The sequence below is a fragment of the Venturia canescens genome, chromosome 4 (genome assembly GCF_019457755.1).
Source record: "Venturia canescens isolate UGA chromosome 4, ASM1945775v1, whole genome shotgun sequence".
NCBI lineage: Eukaryota > Metazoa > Arthropoda > Insecta > Hymenoptera > Ichneumonidae > Venturia > Venturia canescens.
In genome coordinates, this window is record NC_057424.1 from 6426949 (window position 1) to 6444881 (window position 17933).

At 36.2% G+C, this 17933-nt stretch overlaps 4 protein-coding genes across 8 annotated transcripts; 3 read left to right on the forward strand and 1 right to left on the reverse strand.

Moving 5' to 3' along the window:
- Positions 1-306: 306 nt before the first annotated feature.
- Positions 307-4939, forward strand: Wdr37 (WD repeat domain 37). Its single transcript, XM_043417763.1, has 5 exons — positions 307-1000; positions 1098-1220; positions 1778-2534; positions 3187-3433; positions 4805-4939. Exons 1-5 carry the CDS (start codon positions 721-723, stop codon positions 4925-4927), a joined length of 1530 nt encoding a protein of 509 aa, XP_043273698.1. The 5' UTR covers positions 307-720; the 3' UTR covers positions 4928-4939.
- Positions 4940-5055: 116 nt separating this feature from the next.
- Positions 5056-15693, reverse strand: Arv1 (ACAT-related protein required for viability 1). Of its 4 annotated transcripts, XM_043417769.1 has the most exons (5): positions 13377-15693; positions 7986-8138; positions 6931-7092; positions 5413-5932; positions 5056-5255 (listed from the first exon to the last, which is right to left on the reverse strand). In XM_043417769.1, exons 3-5 carry the CDS (start codon positions 7012-7014, stop codon positions 5119-5121), a joined length of 741 nt encoding a protein of 246 aa, XP_043273704.1. In that variant the 5' UTR covers positions 7015-7092; positions 7986-8138; positions 13377-15693; the 3' UTR covers positions 5056-5118. The 4 variants fall into 4 exon arrangements, with proteins under 4 accessions (XP_043273704.1, XP_043273702.1, XP_043273705.1 ...); XM_043417767.1 differs by lacking the exon at positions 7986-8138; XM_043417770.1 differs by lacking the exons at positions 7986-8138; positions 13377-15693 and adding an exon at positions 7811-7829.
- LOC122409881 (1,5-anhydro-D-fructose reductase) lies at positions 8115-13382 on the forward strand. Of its 2 annotated transcripts, none has more exons than XM_043417765.1 (4): positions 8115-8269; positions 11952-12119; positions 12379-12729; positions 12805-13382. In XM_043417765.1, exons 1-4 carry the CDS (start codon positions 8198-8200, stop codon positions 13177-13179), a joined length of 966 nt encoding a protein of 321 aa, XP_043273700.1. In that variant the 5' UTR covers positions 8115-8197; the 3' UTR covers positions 13180-13382. The 2 variants fall into 2 exon arrangements, with proteins under 2 accessions (XP_043273700.1, XP_043273701.1); XM_043417766.1 differs by lacking the exon at positions 8115-8269 and adding an exon at positions 11710-11733.
- LOC122409883 (homeobox protein engrailed-1-B-like) lies at positions 15677-17881 on the forward strand. The gene is made up of 2 exons (XM_043417772.1): positions 15677-16351; positions 17707-17881. The coding sequence occupies exons 1-2, from the start codon at positions 15800-15802 to the stop codon at positions 17857-17859; spliced, it is 705 nt and encodes a 234-aa protein (XP_043273707.1). The 5' UTR covers positions 15677-15799; the 3' UTR covers positions 17860-17881.
- Positions 17882-17933: the final 52 nt, after the last annotated feature.

The window sequence follows — 17933 nt, forward strand, 5'->3', positions numbered from 1 at the left end:
GATTGTTATCATGTCATCTATTCACAACAAGGAATAAGGAAAATCAATTCGTTCTTAACATATTGGATGAATTTTCGATTTTTTAAATCATATACTTATTACTAATAAATATATATATATGCATCTTTTCAATTTTTATTGTTGGTGGGTTGTGGATTTCTTTGTATCAGCAGTTGCTAAAAGGGGAAAAAATGAAAAATTGTCTTCTTATTTCAGTTTCTTTTACTCAATTCATTCGTCTATGAAAGCAATTGAAAGCAATCTAACAATCCATGAGTATATATATATGAGATGAGCTACAAAACATTTGAATTCCCGCTCAAACCGATGGAAGAGGAAGAGGATCGACCACTTATGCTCGATTTCTTGGTGATTTTGTAATTCAACATTGGCTGCGCTTCAATCAGTGTTCATTGATGACGACGCGATCATGCTCTTTTCATTCTGTGCACACAGCTGATTCATGAATAAATCCATAAATATATATACATCATCATCACGGACAACGATTGACGTCTACACAAGTTTTTTTTTCCATCTGACGCTGAATGATCGATCATATCTGACGTTTACTGCCCCGTTTACCTAATTAAAATAAAATTCAAAAAATCAAAATTCGTGATCGTCAGTTTTGTGACTTACGTAATTACGGGTATCAATGAATTCACGAAAACGTTAAATTTGGAAAATTTAGTGACGTTGTTGAAACGAACTAACGAAATGCCGGGAGAACCATCGTTATCGGGTGGAAATAAAACAAGTGGAAAATCTACCAAAAGAATTTCTATACCGAGAGTTCAAAGTGGTACTGATAGCGAATTACAGTCACAAATGAGCCAAAGTGGCTCGACACCCTTGCAACCCATGGCCATGCATTATATGAGCTTTAGATCGGACATTGATGACAGTCCGATACCACCGGCCGTTCACTCCCGGTTGGTTGATCTTTTTCAACAAATCCAGAAGGAATTTGAGATCCTTTGCTTGGAGAATATTGGACGTGAGGAATTTTTTTCTACAATTTTTCAGTTTCTTAAATTTTTCCTTTTTCTAATCGTAATGTTGGAAAAACCAAAGTGAAAATCAATTTTTTGCAGTGCGAGAAAAAATTGAAGCTCAAAATGAAAGATCAGAAAGAGAATGCTATGGCTCGGGAGAACGCAGCTTACCACCCGGAGATCTCGTTGATTATGATACAAAAAATCCTCTAAAACCAAAAGGTGAATCAAAATTTCTTGTTTTTATTATATAAAATATGAAATTAATACAGATCCTTTACTTACATGCAAAAATCTGTTCCAGTAATTATTTATTATGATTCCATACAGAGTTGATGCACATTTTCATGACATGAAGTTTGAAAACTATCGCTATAATTGTAACGATATACTATTTGTTTGCTGTTATGGATTCTAATTTGTATTCATATTTCTTCCCCCCAACGTTCATAGAAAAAATGTGATAGTACAAAATTTTATTAAGTCGACAATGTAAATATTGCCAAGTCTCAGGTATAAAACCATAAATATATAAAGCCAGTGCCAGTGAAAAAAATAGTTTAAACACGTTTCGATTTTATCCCAAATATATCCAAAAAAATTACCAAACCTGAAAAAAAATGATGTAAGGAACAAATGGCAAACAAAGTAATAGTACAAAAATTCCTCGATTCACGTAATCGATTCGTTTTGGCTGAGTCATATCTTGAAATACTAGGTAATTAAACATGTTCTTGATGTAGCGACGATGATAGCTGATTTCCTATTTTCCATTTTAGTATCTAGCGCAGGATCGGTACAAAAGGTCAAAGCATCACACAAATTGAAAGCTCAGACAAGTAAAATAGTGTCGAGCTTTAAAAATCCAACGATGAGTTGCAGCATGCAGAGGCAATACACAGGGCACAGAGACGGTGTTTGGGAAGTTTCTGTGGGTCGCTCTGGTCAGCCGATAATAGCAACAGCTTCTGCTGATCACACGGCTCGTGTTTGGGGCACGGAAAGCGGTCGTTGCTTGTTGCAATACATCGGGCACAGTGGTTCCGTCAATTCGGTACGTTTTCATCCAACCAGAGATCTCGCGTTGACAGCGAGTGGCGATGGTTCAGCTCACGTTTGGCAAGCATCGGTCAATTGGGATATTCCGAAGCGTCAGTCTTCTTCAGAAGATTTGTCAAATCCCGACAGGACCCCGACAAACGCTTTGTGCAGTGGTGACGAATTTGAGGAAGCTCCAACCTTGAGAACTCCCGTACGAGAACTAATAGGTCACAGCGGTGTCGTCGTGTCTGCCGATTGGCTTCCCGGTGCTGAACAACTGGTCACTGCTTCATGGGACCGAACTGCCAATTTATACGATGCTGAAACTGGCGAAGTTATACACACCCTATGCGGTCATGATCAAGAATTAACCCACGTATCAACTCATCACGCTCAACGACTTTGCGTCACTTCTAGTCGGGACAGTACATTTCGCCTCTGGGACTTCAGAGAACCCATACATCATTCGGTTTCCGTTTTTCAAGGACATACCGAGTAAGATTTATTTTTCTTTAAGACGTCTACAACGGGGACGAAAGTGATTTCAGCATTGTATGAAGAACGTTTTTTTTTTTTTCATATTCTTAAGAGTTCACCTGAACAAAAATCGAAAATGGTGTATAGTTGAATCGATTTATCGCATATGAAAAAAAATGTGTGGTCTGGTCGACTCCGTTGTTTTAGAACTTACTCTGGAATAATCGATTCGAGGGGTTGAGGGTTAAGCACCGCTCGTAGCTTGAGTTTCATTGTAATTTGTCAAATTCTAAAAGTACACAATAATCGATCCGAAAATCAGTGTTCCATTCAATATTAGTAAACTCTAATTTTTACATTACAATAGCGCGTTCTAGAGCAATACATTCACAGATTTGCGAAATTATCAATTGACAAATTTTCCTTATGTCCACTCTTGGACACCCAAAAGTCCTATAAATAAATTATTCCAAATTTTGAACGATCAAAACAGAAAATGATAGTTTCTATGAGCTGCGTTACTCCAGTTATTTGACCGATCAAAAATCTGGTACATGCTCAAGATAGAATTTAAAAATTCGTTAAAACGTTGGTTATTTTGTTTCTTGATCCACTAAGAAATATCCTAATCTGTCTTTTTAATATTTCGATTTTGTTATCTTATACACAGGGCAGTTACTTCGGCGGTATTCACCCGCGAGGATAAAATAGTATCGGCCTCGGACGACAGAAGCGTCAAGGTCTGGGAATTGCGAAATATCCGTAGTCCTCTCGCAACAATTAGAGGAGACAGCGCAGCCAACAGATTGGCTGTTTCTAGCAGCGGCGTCGTAGCTATACCTCATGATAATAGACAGATACGACTTTTCGATTTAAGCGGCCAGAGACTGGCGAGGTTACCACGGACGAGTAGACAGGTAAGAGAAAAGGACGAATGATTGTTGTAAATAACTGGTAACTGTTACCACGCGATCTGATGCAATCGGTATTTGTATGAACACATTAAATCATATTAATGTTTTCAGTAGTGTTTCCTTTGGACATTTATTTTTTTCGTAACATTTTTTAACAATGGGTACCTGAAAAATATCTTTATTAAGGTATTTTTCAACATTTTTCAACAAAACAATTTTTTATCGAAATAAAAACGCGAGCAAAAAAATCATATTGTTTGAGTCAATTGAGTAGAACAATGAAGAATTTGTCGTTCTTTAAAGAATAAAGAAAACGATCTTGAATGCATTTTAGTATTATTACGATGTATGATGAAATCTAAAGTACACACTCAGCCGGGTATCAAAAAAGGAAAAAAATCAATAGTATCGCAAGAAATGCCGCGAAGCGTTCTACTATTTTTATGACTTTTTATTTAGTATATCAGCAAAACGGCTTCACCTCAAAACAACTTCAAATTTATTTTTAATGTTTATTCTCACTCAGCAATGGTGTATCATGCTAATTATGATGGCACATAATATTTAACACCATAAAAATAATGTGTCCAATGATTCTGTACCCATGAAAAATGTTCCGGACCCACCGAACTATTTCTACGTGTTCAAAGATTTATAAGTATTCTTAATTATCGGTTATAACGATCGTTATTATCGGTAAGTTCAAAGTCGTTTTAAATGACTTATCCTATCGCGATAATGACGAGATTTCCGTCACCGGTTTCCAATTAGTATCAACAAGAAAAGTTATTCGAGCGTCCCCTCCAATTTCGGTCGATAAAAATTGAAAATAACCACGTATTTCTTTATTGGTGCTTAGAGATCCCCCGAAGCTTGACATGTTCTGCAAACGGTTTATCGTTTCATGTAATAAATCAGCTAATGAAAATCGACTAATTACAAAATGTTCCTGACGCCAATTAACAAATTGTGATCACGGAAAAAAACGATTTTTCGTGTTGTTTAAAAGCTCGACAATAATCGTTGTTTGAATATCCGTAATACAGTCAGTCATTGAAAGGTCACAAGTTCATCCTGAAACGAGGCTGAGCATTCTCGTCTCCTCCTTCGACGTTTTGAGAAAAGAAATAACTTTGATAACTTGTTCGAATTCTAAATCAAATCGTTATTGAAACGCATGCAAAATTCAAAACAGATCGATCGAACATTTTCCAAGTTGTGCCCTCATAAAGACAAATGTTTCAATTTTTTTTAACAGTTTCAAAGGTTTTGTCCCCTTAAAGCTTTAGATTTTAGCTATGATTATGAACGTAAGAAACAAGTGAACGTAACGGTTCTTTTATTAACAAGCATTGTTTTTCTTCGATATTTCAGGGTCACCGTAGAATGGTGTGTTCGGTTGCATGGACGGAGGAGGGAGGGCCGTGCAATTTGTTCTCATGTGGTTTCGACAGACTTGTCCTTGGTTGGAGTATACTTCCGGTTAAGGATGCTTAATGGAATAGATTAACGCTACAGTGTAATCTCGATTCTTGAGAAGATTCGACGAGATTCTGTACTTTGACTTTGTGTGTTTGTTCTTCTCGTTCGCTATTTCTAGAATCGTGATTCCAGTGTAAATATTATTAATTAACAATACTCGTTTTATTATTATAGTAATTATAAACAATAATGAATCGTTGTTATCGCTATGTTCCGTTCTGTATAAGTGTGATATTAGGCGTAGCTTGTAGCAACCAAGACACGCTGTTAGAAACGTAATCGTGAGCCAAAAATCCTCCGGCAAGTCCAATCAGGGATCCGCCCCTTCCGCTCTCGCATACGACTGTGAAACATTGAATCGAGACAAAAAATGTCTTTGTACAGTTCGATTGGTCGATTAATATTTGCCGATTAAAAAGGAAACAAAAAAGAATTATTCAAGCGTAGAATTATTTCGCTTGCTTTCTTTCTTTTTTCTTTTTTTTTTTTTTCCCCATTACCCGAGTAAGCGGTGAGGAGACAGAGCATCGTATAGCCGTGTATCAGAGCGTAGTGAGGGTCGTGGGCCACGTGCTCCCATACCAGGCCCAGTAGCCCCAATAATTTGGCACAACCGCCAACCGTCAAGGCCCGCACGAGATCGGAAGCTTTGTACTTGTGAGGACGACGATTCAAAATCATCCATCTTATTTCCGTCCCAATTGTCACCGCACACACAAATGCACCCAGAGAGAGTCCCGTTTGCGCCAATAATATGTAAAAACTTCGCTCGCCGTCGAATATGTCGTTCTTCAAACGATCCAAATGCGCCACACTTCCACCCTCATTTTCTCGGTCGTAAGTCGACCATACTCTGAATGATTCACTCAGCAATAATACCACCATGAGTTTCCAATACGCCTGAAAACCGCTGTTGTACAAAAGGTGTCTGTACGCCGGCTTCTCCAGCAGAACCAGATCCACCAGTACTATCACCGGATCGTACTCTATGTACTTGTCCGCCAAACTTCCGCATTTCGTCTGTAAGCATTTTCAAATTTATACCATCTCAATTGTTCATAACGTTAATTACACCGATAACGATATTTATTTTCTACACTTTTGTTGGTTCATTCGTGGAGGGGAACCCCCATCGAGAACAGAAAAAATGTTGATCTATCTTCTGTTTTATGCGTACTGTATGACTATGAAGCATCACGATTTTATATTTTTCCATGTTTCAAAACCGGTTCTGACGTTTTAAAAAAATATGAAAGATTCACATTTAAAAATCTTCCTGCGTGGCGTTCGTTGCTACATTTTTTAGTCCTTCTAGAATTAGCTCCCAATGTCCATCTTTTAGTTTTTTTGTTGGAAAAATTTGGAAAATTCGCGTGTCTTGTGAGCCTTTTTATTCGGATCCAAAAAACGTAAACAACTCATTTTGGTATCATCTTTTATCGATATTCGTTTGGGTTTTGTCCGATGCTCCCCATAAAAGTAGTTTCAAAAGGAATCAATTTTGTTTTTAACCCTTGACGATTAAAATGTTCACATTATTTCATTCCCATTTAATAAATCCTTCAATTAAGCTCATTCGTTGAAGAGCTACAATGTTTATTTTACAAGATTTCAAAGCATAAACCCTCCTCATAGTAATAAAAAAGTTTCAATGTTTCAACACTGAAAATAAAAGATCCTTCACAGTTTGAAAAATTCAATGAAACTATAGTGAAAGATTTTGAATCTTCATAATACTTAGATTTACAATATTAAAAAAAAATGATTATAGATTGTTAATTGCAATTTGTTATTATTTAAACATTCGGCAATTTTTGTGAATTTATTAATTATTGCGCGAACCAAGTTGGCATCCATTGATGTCAGGTCCTTAGCTGTTGATGTTTTGTTGTTAATTCTGTTTTAGAATTTAACACTCATTCTTCATTTTAAGTAGGTTCAACAAATGAAGATAAATGACTCGACAAAAAAAACGATTATTTCTATCAATATTAGGTCTTGAATGGAAGCAAACTTACACATTTCAAAACTTTGAGAACACTGGGACTGTAACGTCTGTAGAGCTCCTCAACTTCTACACCGCAATTTATGCATGTATACATATTATACGATTAGTCGTATTAATTGCCGGGAGAGGAAAAGTACTGGAGTCTAGACAAAATGATTGTATTGGAGAGTCTCTGAAATAATGATAAGTTATTCATAATACAGTTTGTACGAGAATGAATGAGAATTAATACAGCCACTGTATGAATCCTGTCTCTACAATATCGAAATGAGGGACTGCGAAGACCATGAGAATTTAAAAAACAGTTAATATTGCTAAAGTTACGTGCATTTTTCTGTGCAATAAAAAATATGGATAATAGCGTTAACGCATTTATTTTGTTCCTTAATGAAATCATGAAGCGTATTTCAAAATCTGCAGAGAAACCTGATTTTTTTTTCCCAGTATAGAAAAATATTTAAAATAACTGTAAAAAAAATTCAGGGGGGTTGCCGAACATTTAAGCAAGAAAATAATTATTAAAAATTGGACATTTTAGCGGCAGCAAGCGGACCGTGACTTTCGAATAAAATTTAATCGTAAATTTTGAAGAAAAAAAAGTAAAATCATATACGTATTCGTTGAAAATTTCTCTTGCTACTGGCGTTATAAAAATGTTACCGAAATCTTAAGAATGAAATCGTTCACTAATTACGATTATCGCGAGAAAAATATTTGCAATCACACATGATGATGCAACCGCAAATGTAGAAATGAGTTTATTCACATTTCACATAGACAGTGACAGCAATGTAGATATCTCTCTACCGACAACAACGTTATGCCAACCCAAGAAGTTAACTAGTCAAAGTTTCACTAATACATTTTTTTTTATACAAATTGATAATTACAATGGATTAATTGATTAGCCATGTGAATGTTTAAATCTATACATTTTTGAGAAGACAATTGCACTAATTCTTTATATGATGAAAAAAAATTTCAGTTCAACGCTCATACGGTGAGCATGATCTCACCGTATGATTCATGATCTCATGAAATGATCCAGTATTGAATCTTTCGAACCTCGCTATACTGCACGTTGTTTGACGACTTCCATCTCCCACTTTTACAGTTAAGAGAAAGTATACCAAATGATTGGACAGCGCGGGACCAGTGGGGAGATGTGAGAGGTCGGTCACACCTTCGTGGACGTGTTTCCTATTCAAGATCTTTATTCTGTTCAAACCAAGTCAGTTTTGAAGAAATCGTACGACAGATCGGTACAGCGTTACAAAATGTCCTTGAAAACCGCTATTAAGTTACCTACTGGACAGTACATGCCAGTATTGGGGTTCGGTACTTGGCAGGTGAGTGTTATATTTGCCCTTAATTTAGAGATGGCACCACTCGGAATATTATTCATTTGTATTAAGGTGATCTATCACTTGCGCGAGTGCGAGAGAGGTAACTGCAAAATGGTTGCACGGTTTACTCGGGCACCCTTGATTTCTTCAGAAAAATAAAGGTTACACCTTGTTCTCTGATAAAATGAGAATAGCGTGTAACTCATATTTTCTTTCAATCAAATATGAAGCTACTCGGAATAAACCGTGCAACAGGATTTTTACCGACTGAACAAGTGATAGATCACCTTAAAGGCATTGAGTAAATCGGAAAACTATAATTCTTGAGATTTTTCAACAATTCATCTTCCGACCAAAGAATGACAATGCGAATCTTTCGGTTTTTCCGATAATTCAACAGTCTCGAAAAACCCTAACCGATTTTCTCATAGAATTGCATCTTCATCATTTTGAATTGCGATCAATTAGTTTGTTCTAATTCATGTTATTCTCGTAGTAAATACGAGTTGAACACGTCCTGTAAAGACGTGTTAAGGAGGCTCGGTCTCAAATGCCTTTGCGCCAGAAAAAAATATTTTTTTGCATATTATGATTGAATTATTAATATTTCAAGTGCAGTCATCGACCATTTAATCGAGAAAAGATTGTTCGAAGTTAGGACTTCTAACATAGGCCTTATGGAAGAGCTACTCTCGAAACGCGTGTCCTAAAGGATACCTCTTCATACTCGCACAACATGAGTAAACGAAAAACTAGAGCATGGTTCTTTAAATTGTAAAGACTCAGGGTATATAAAAAAAATTAAGGGTTATAGACTTTTATAAAAAAAACATTAATTGCTAAAGTGTTTAAATACTCGAAGATCCGGGACGTTTTATGACCGACAAGGAAAGTCTTTCCACTGACCTCCTTCGATTTTGATGAAACTCAAATATATTATTCTACATCAAAATCTGAGAGACAGGTATTTTTTTTCCGAGGGGTACATTTCAGATTTTTCCCATGTCCACTTGAGATGATCGAATGCACCGAAACGACGCTGAGATTTGCAACGTTGGAGTGCAACGAAATGAACGAATAAAAACATTTTTAATTCATCAATTTTTTATTTCACGAAGCATCGGTGTAGGTTGAAAAACTAGGAATTGCAAATTCGGCAGGGAACGAAATTGGAGAATTACTGAAATTATTGGAGAGTTTTTTTAGATCGCTCGGTTGGACTCCAACGTTGCAAACTTCAGCGTCATTGCACCCAAATGGATAACTACCTTAATGTTAAACGATGAAAAATGCAACTGGTTTCACATCGGGGGGTTGCATAGGAAAAAAATTAATAAGGGGAATAAGGAAGTTCACAAAATCGTTATAACAAAAAAATGATTGGACCTATCTCGATGAATTCAATTGCATTTTGAAGAGGACAAAAAAATAGTAGATACGGGTTTTTGAGTTTTTCTCGCAAATCAAGTTAACCGTTCGAGTACACTGGGAGTCCAGTGGCCCCCAGATTTTACATGTATTCTTATGGGAACAGGGCTGGAAGTGTGTACTCGAAGGGTTAAGGGGGTGAACTACCCCTATTATTTACATTATATCTCAATAAAATTGCAGTAATTCTTTTTTTTCTCATTTCTTCTCCTCGTGATACGTTTTTCCTTCAAATTTTCAATATTTACACCGCAAGCGATCCTCGAAATTACATTTTCGTAACTGATGAAAGTGATGGAAACTACCGGAAAAATCCAAGCCCTCGATGTTTTTGGATTTCGAGTATGGAAAAATTGTGTTGGAAATTTTTCTGACAATTGTCTTTTAATGAATTATGATATTGATTTGCATTTGAGAAACAATATCATAAAGTTACAGGCACTCGTTCATAACCAACTGTCATCACCACGTTATATCGATCTTTTCAAATATTCGTGGTACAAAAGTGTTTACATAGAAGAAAAACCAGCGAATTTCGAAAATCCTGTAGATTTTGTATTTGGAGATTCCTGCAACTCACATTGTAACGTTCAAGGATGTGAAAATGTTGCTATTATTCGCTGTTCCTCATGTAAACAGTCGCTATCTTTTAAACACTTTTTCGATGACTATCATTGCTGCAGTACTTACAACGGCTAATCGGGCACACCATTATATATGTTCGCTTCTATTTATTGCTATAGTGATTATTTTGTTAGACTCATGACATATTATCAATAAAAGATACAAGCATATTGTACACTTTTTTTTACTCGACTACGTAGTTTTTCTATACGTCATCCCAAAACTTGGTCTTATCAATCGGAACGAATATGTGTAAGCGCTTATCGTATGCCTATGTTATCTCATTGCCAATTATAAATCAGTCAGAATAATCGGTAAGTCAGATTTAAATACTATCCCAGGTTAATTTGAAGGAAAAACGTATCACGAGGAAAAGAAATAAGAAAAAGAAAAGAATTACTCATTTTTTGCACGATGGTAGGCCCGCGACCAATTTCTTGCGCTCGGCCGTTTCTGCTCGTGTTTGCGTCTAATTTTCACTTACATTTGAAACTTAGAAAGTTTATTTATTGAAATTTCAACTCTATGGCAGAATTTTTCAACTTTGCTATCTCGGGTAGATTCGGTGTTACACTAATCCGAAGGAACTTATGTGCTTCTCCATGGTCTCCATGATTCTGGGGCATTGGTTTATTTTAAATAAAAAAAAAAACAATGAGCACTTTAATTTATAAAACAGTGACTACCGGCCGAACTGAAATGATACAAAAATATTATAAAATTGAATATTTCTCACACTTTTTAACACAAAATTTCGATTTGGAAACTAAATATTTATGTTTTATAGGGTAAACATTTTTCAATTTGCTGATATTCAAGTATGATTTAAGTTCAGACGATAGCCACTGCTTTATAGATCAAAACACTCTTTGGTTTTTTAAATTCAGATAAACCAATCCCCCGGAAACTCCAAAAAAACCCGGCTGTCACATGAGGTGACCCCCTTAATGATTCAGTGAGTCTGAAAAAAATGGGGCAAGGTTCCGACTGGGAGTGACGCTTAAGTTCAAGACCCAAATTGAATCCCAAACAAAAGGAACTTCTGATGTTTCTTCGCCTGGTGTGAACACCGGTTCAACCGGTGAAATTGAAAAAGAAAAAAATTCACTGAACTCCGAGTACCCGTTTGGGACTTTGCCTTATTTCCTCCAGTAACACCGTGACAGGAGCGGAAAAATTTGGGTCATATTCGTTCACACCCAAGTCTCAAATCTCTTTTTTTTTTATCATATCAAGTGAGATAAAACGAAGTTAGGTTATTATGAATATAATGGGAAATGTCAGATCATTAGTGATGGCAAATTGAAGCAGCTCATACTAAAAAAAAAGTTTACACCAATTTTCGGAAAAGTACTCCTGCATAATTACCCGAATTTATGTCCTTGTAATATTCTAAACTGTCTACCATGCTCCTGGTAATTTGTTTTGTACTGATTTAGTCTTTCTATGATACTAAAGATAAAATGTTGATTATACATAAATGTCCAAGAAAAGACTGTCAAATTAAAAAGTTATCAATATCGAAACCAGAAATATTGTTAATTATATTTTTTTTGAAGGTGAACTACCAAAAACTGGTTTCCTTTTCTCAGTAATATTTTTGAAAACCTGGAAAAATTATATTTTTTTTCAGGCTACAGATTTGGAAGCCAGTACTGCCCTTGAAAATGCACTCGAAGCTGGGTACAGACATATTGACACTGCAACTGTATATGAAAATGAGGCCGTGTTAGGAAAAGTTTTGAAAAAATGGCTTGACTCTGGCAAAGTCAAACGAGAAGATTTGTTCATAGTCACAAAGGTAAGACAATTTTTATTAGCTCGTTTTAACACATAGCTTCATAAAAATTTTAATATTCTCAAAGCATTCCATCATTTGAGAGTAGAATGGCCTTAAAGTTGCACTCAAAGATGTTCTGAAAACAGAATTTGCCTGCATACAAATTCAACAAGTATTAAATCAAAATTTTCACAATTTCTGTCAGAGTCTTTGAATACGAACAAATCGTATAAGAGCCAAAAAAGTATGAAATAAAATAGAAAGTACAACGAATTTGCAGGTACCTGCTTGTGGAAATTATCCTCATAGCATAGAAAAATGGATCAAAAAATCATTGGAATTGCTGCAGCTGGATTATCTTGATTTATATCTGATCCATGTTCCCTTTGCCTTTGTGGAAGGAGAGGATTTGCATCCAAGGAATGAAAATGGTGAAATTTTGATGGACATTAATACTGATCATTTGGCATTATGGAAAGAAATGGAGAATCAAGTCAAGGCTGGACGTACCAAGGCAATAGGCCTTTCTAATTTTAACCAAAAACAAATCACAAAAATTCTTTCTATCGCACAATTGCCTATATCCAACTTGCAGATTGAGCTACACGTTTATTTCCAACAGAAGGAAATGGTAAAGATAAACAAGTTTCTGAAAGTCAATAAACACAAAACAATGAACAACATTTAATTCTTGTCTTTTTACCAGGTTGAATTCTGTAGAGATAAAGGCATAACGGTGACTGCTTATTCGCCGTTGGGTTCTAGAGGAACAGTGCAACTTTTTGGCAAAACTGAAACCATCCCTGACCTTTTAGAAAACCCAACAATTCTGGCGGTTGCCAAAAAGCATAATAAATCACCGGCTCAAGTTGCACTCAAGTACATCATTCAAAACAACATTGCAGCTATTCCAAAAAGTACTAATTCTAAACGTATAAAAGAGAATATCGATTTGTTTGGATGGAATCTCGATGATACAGATATGAGTTCTATAGCTCAGTTAGATAAGGGCGAATCAGCTCGGATCTGTGATTTTTCTTTCTTGAAAGGAATCCAGAATCATCCGGAATTTCCATTCTAAACGAAAAAGTAAAGAGAACACGAAGACAAGTGCAATACTGCAGAATCTATAACCGAATAGTTTTAAATGTTATTTACAATCTTCATTTCGAATCTCTCTATAGAAAAATAAAGTTGTTCCTATCTGTTCAATAATCAAGAAACATATTGGAGGCTATTTGTAATATTGAAATGAAATTGATAAATTTTTATTCTAACCTGAAATTTTCCTGGAGAAACTTGTATTGTTTGTTTTTGTGCATTCAGCGATTCAGCGCGGGAACCTAACCTATAATATCTGTTTCCTACCGATTTTTTCTTACTGTTGATATTGATAAGTATTAAATATCAATTTCACACGAGCCCGGTTATCTTTTCCCATTTTTCCGATGAGTGTTTTCATTTATACCAATTTCATATTGAGAAATTTTAATGACACGTGACATTACGGAACTACACGACGCGAAGTTCACTTTCTCAATAAAGTCAAAACGAACACTCTCGAAGTTTTTTGTTTGCATATATCTACGCATATCTGTGCATCATTCAAACTTGTATGCTCGTTTTATTGCATGAAATTTACAATTTATACATTAATAATAAAGTTATACATTTTTTTGTCATATTATGAGGCTTATAAAAATTGTGCAGTATTTTTTCGGTCATGAGCAGACGTATCAATTTTATTTTTAAATATTTTTGAGTGAATCTTTTCTTTTTCTACCTTTTGCTTCCCATCTCTCCGTCTCAATCAAAAATTACTGACTATGCCTGAAAAACTCGATTATTCGCGAGAAAATGAAAAAAAAATGACCTTTTTGACATTTTTGCAACGGCATTGTGGGTAATTAAATTTTTCGAAAAATTCCTTAGAAGCCTAATCGAAAATATGATAAGCATGTAGTGCTGCTTTATAGAGATGAGTTTCATTAGCAATGGAAAGAGTAATTTCTATAACGAAATAAAATTGGATACAGCCGGAGACACGACTGATGTTCACGCACGTTTGTATACATTGTTTCTTTCTAACGGCAAAGAAAAGCAGGTGTGTGAAAAACGGTCGATTCCGACCATTACTCGATAATTGGTTTCTCGTTCTCTTATGCTGAGGAAATCGAGCGTGGAAAGGTTTTTCGAAGAGTGCGGTTTGTTTCTATCTTGATTTAGAACTGTTTCCCATTTACGAGTTACACTTATACAAAAATAAAAATTCATTTCGATTATCAAATTACAATAACCATAAAACGAAAATATCTGTTCTTCTGTGTCATATCCATGGCATCGAATGTAAACAGTTTATAGAACTCGAGTATTTCAGTGAAATAACGATAATAAACATTTAAAATGCTCGATATATGTACAAAATTTGGTAAATATTTAGAAGAGCCATTTTCCTGAGAAATCGTGACAGAGTGTCTTTTCCTTTTCTATCAGTTTATAGACATGTCTAATGATGCCAACCAATAGTGGCTCTTTTATTTAGAGACGCGGCAGCGTCTTGACTTGTCTTGACGTCAAGTATTAAAAAGAAAAATTTTATGGACAGAGTGGCCGTGTATCTTTACTCGAGATTGGTTGACTTCCCTATAATATTTACCAAAAATATATATTTATAAATGATTCGAAAAGCTAGTACGAAAATAAAAGAGACAAATTTCATGAATAAACAGAGCTTGAAAATATTATCCTTTTAATACTTGGCGTCGAGCCGCTACCGCGTCTCTTAATAAAAGTTGTTGAAGATGCTCAATGTCATTCCAAATTCTCTATATTAATTGCATATTGAATAATTGAAAGCCTTATTTCCCACATCCCTATAAACATTGGACTGCTTAACGTTATATAGAGCTGCGTAAATCTCCCATGTTTCTAAAGCTTAATAATACGAGTGTGTATCGCGTGCTCGGATCTTCGATAGAATCATATAATAAAGATCGTATACATATTGAAACATTAGCCGTACTTAGGGTCGAGAAAAACAAGAGAAAAAAGTCTCCTTTAAGCTGAATTTGTGTTCGAAGAGGGAGCTCTTATTCAATATTTACATTCGGTACGGACAGACGTATTACCGGATTACAGAGATGACCCCTGTGGCTTTTCGATTAGGCAAGCCTCTCTGCGTTCGGGACATCTGGCTTCGTTGTCCCCGCGCCCCTTTCCGGGCTCTTTCTTTTTGAAAAACAAAAATGCGGTAGCGCCCTTTGGCGAAGTTTATGCTTCGCACAGATACGATTCTCCCCGTTTAAAAGATAGACCCGTCCAGTATCAATTACATTGTTGTTATTGGACTGCGGGAGATTTGCTCGAGATACAATACACTGGTATAAGAGCAAAGGCAACAATGAAGGGGCAGGTACCAGAGGAGCCTCTCTGTAGGGATATTTTTGCCAAGCTCGAAAGAATATCCTCTCGAAAAAGGGGGCCCCAACGATGTGATAGCCATCAGGTGTGCAACTATGCGTTTAATTTAGATTCGTTCGTGAAATAGATACTGTGGCGAACCGCGCCACCAGCACAGAGCAACATTGTTCCTTCTCTGCTGGCTCTCCCGCTCTCTCTTTTTCTCTTCGTTCACCCTGCACCCAGCGATATATTATATATGAGGGTTGCTGAGCTTTGCGAATTCAGTTGATCACCCGAAAATGAGCCAGTCACATAGAGTCTCTCGGCTTTCCAGTGATTTCAGTATTGCACGTATTTTGGCCACGGACGGTGAAACAAAGGCACGAGAATTCTTTGGCGTTGTGCACCAGCATGTTCCATACGTCGGTGACAGCAAACAAAACCGTCTGGAGGATACCGAGACCACGGAGTATTCAGTGCCACGGTCAACCGTGGGTTCTAGACTCCATGAAGACAATTGTCCTCGATCGCAGTTTACGTCCTCCGATACTTCGTGCTCTTCGAATACAAATCTGTCGCAAAGCATCTCACCGGCTGATCACTCCGCGGAGAATGTGAAATTCGAAAAAAACGAACTTTCTTGGCTCCAATGCACCAGGTACAGACCACCGAAATTACCGCGAAAATCTTCCAGCGCGAAAACTGGAAAGAGAAGACCCGGCGCACATCCCAGAATTCCATTCACCAGCCTTCAAATACAAATACTTGAAGAAAAATATCGGTCCACTGCTTATCTTTCACGGAGGGATGTTGTACATTTGTCTACGAGCTTGAGATTGCCTCAAAGTCGCGTAAGTTCCTGAAAAAATGCATTTTTGTTTTTATTTACGTGTCGAAAACCAGTGAAAACAGATTTTTTGTTGCAATCATTTTTCTTTTCAATATTGATTTTGGTTCTCCTTGGCGTATACATCGCCATTGAAATATAGAGCAGAATTCGTTTTCAATTTCAATCTCCCATGTGCGTGGAAAATAAATTTGATTTTTATGGTTGAACCTTTCAATGTGACAGACTGTTGTTCAATCAAAGAGGTATTGTTCCGAACGGGACACTCCGAATGAGGGTCCTCCTTGTAACATCTTAAAAATTTATCAAAAATTAACTCAAAAGGCATGTCAGCCACCGTGAACCATCCGTTTTTAAAATATCGGATTTTGAAATATAAATGTTTGACCTTACAGGCTCTCACTGCGTTCATATCACTAATCGTACTATGTCCATACTATATATTGATCGAGTGGTCCTTTGAAGACGATTTTTCATATGAAATGTGAACTTAGATGGTTGCTGTGTATTTAAATCGAACCTCTTGGAACAAAAGCCTTGCAATGTACAAAAACTGAATAAGTCAGATGTTAATTTTTGGATCATGAAAGAACTTGTTACGTATTTTTGTGAAAAATGCCAGAAAGATGGAATTGCTAATGTTAAATAGAAATTTTGAAATCGAGATGAATACATTTTTTCAGAGTCACTCAGACAAGAGTGAAACTCCATTTTTTTCCGGGCGAATTGCAAAAAAAAATGACGGCAATGTACAGAGAACCTCGAAAATCAAATTCAACCCTTTACAAATAACAGTCAAGTCCAATTTCACTTTGAAGCAAATTTAATGCGATACTGGAAGTTTTTTGTTTGTTTGAGGAAAGTATAATTTTCGTGATTGACACAGCAAGTGTTCGAAGGGGATGAAAATCTTTTTCCATCGAGTTGCGGAAGTAAAGAAGAGCCATTAATTTTTCATGAGATACTCCATGCACGCTTCATCCAATTATTAAAAATATTTCAAACGAAGTACTCAAGAAATAATCGTACAAGTCGAATATTGCGTTCAATCTGCTCTAAATGTCTGCAAAATCATTGTTTTTTTTTATGTTGTCCCCAAAAGTTCAATTTCACTAGATTTGTTGTTAATATAATTGTTAATCTTCTATCGCCGGAGAGAAAAATCCGGAATCAATAAATGGTGACCTATGAAACTTTGGCAGAAGCGAAAAAAGTGTATTGAAAAGAAAGGCATAAATTAGTCCTCTTCCAAACAGCCAAAGTTGCCCTGACCCCGGGCACGCGATACGAACGTAAAAATTCTTAATATTAATAGTATTCGATTGATCGATGTGAACTGTGGTTGTTTTGGAAATCCAGGTTAAAATTTGGTTTCAAAATCGCCGTGCGAGGGACAGAAGAGAGACTGGAATAGTCGGTAACAACGTAACAATCGTGTCGGAGGACGGATCGTTAGCACATAAATCATCGAATTCGTCGATCGATGAATCTTCATCGACGAATCCTTTATGAATTATTAATCCTCGTAATTTGATAAATGCAAATGTGGTGTTTTCTTTGAAACTTCTAATCACGTAAAACAAATG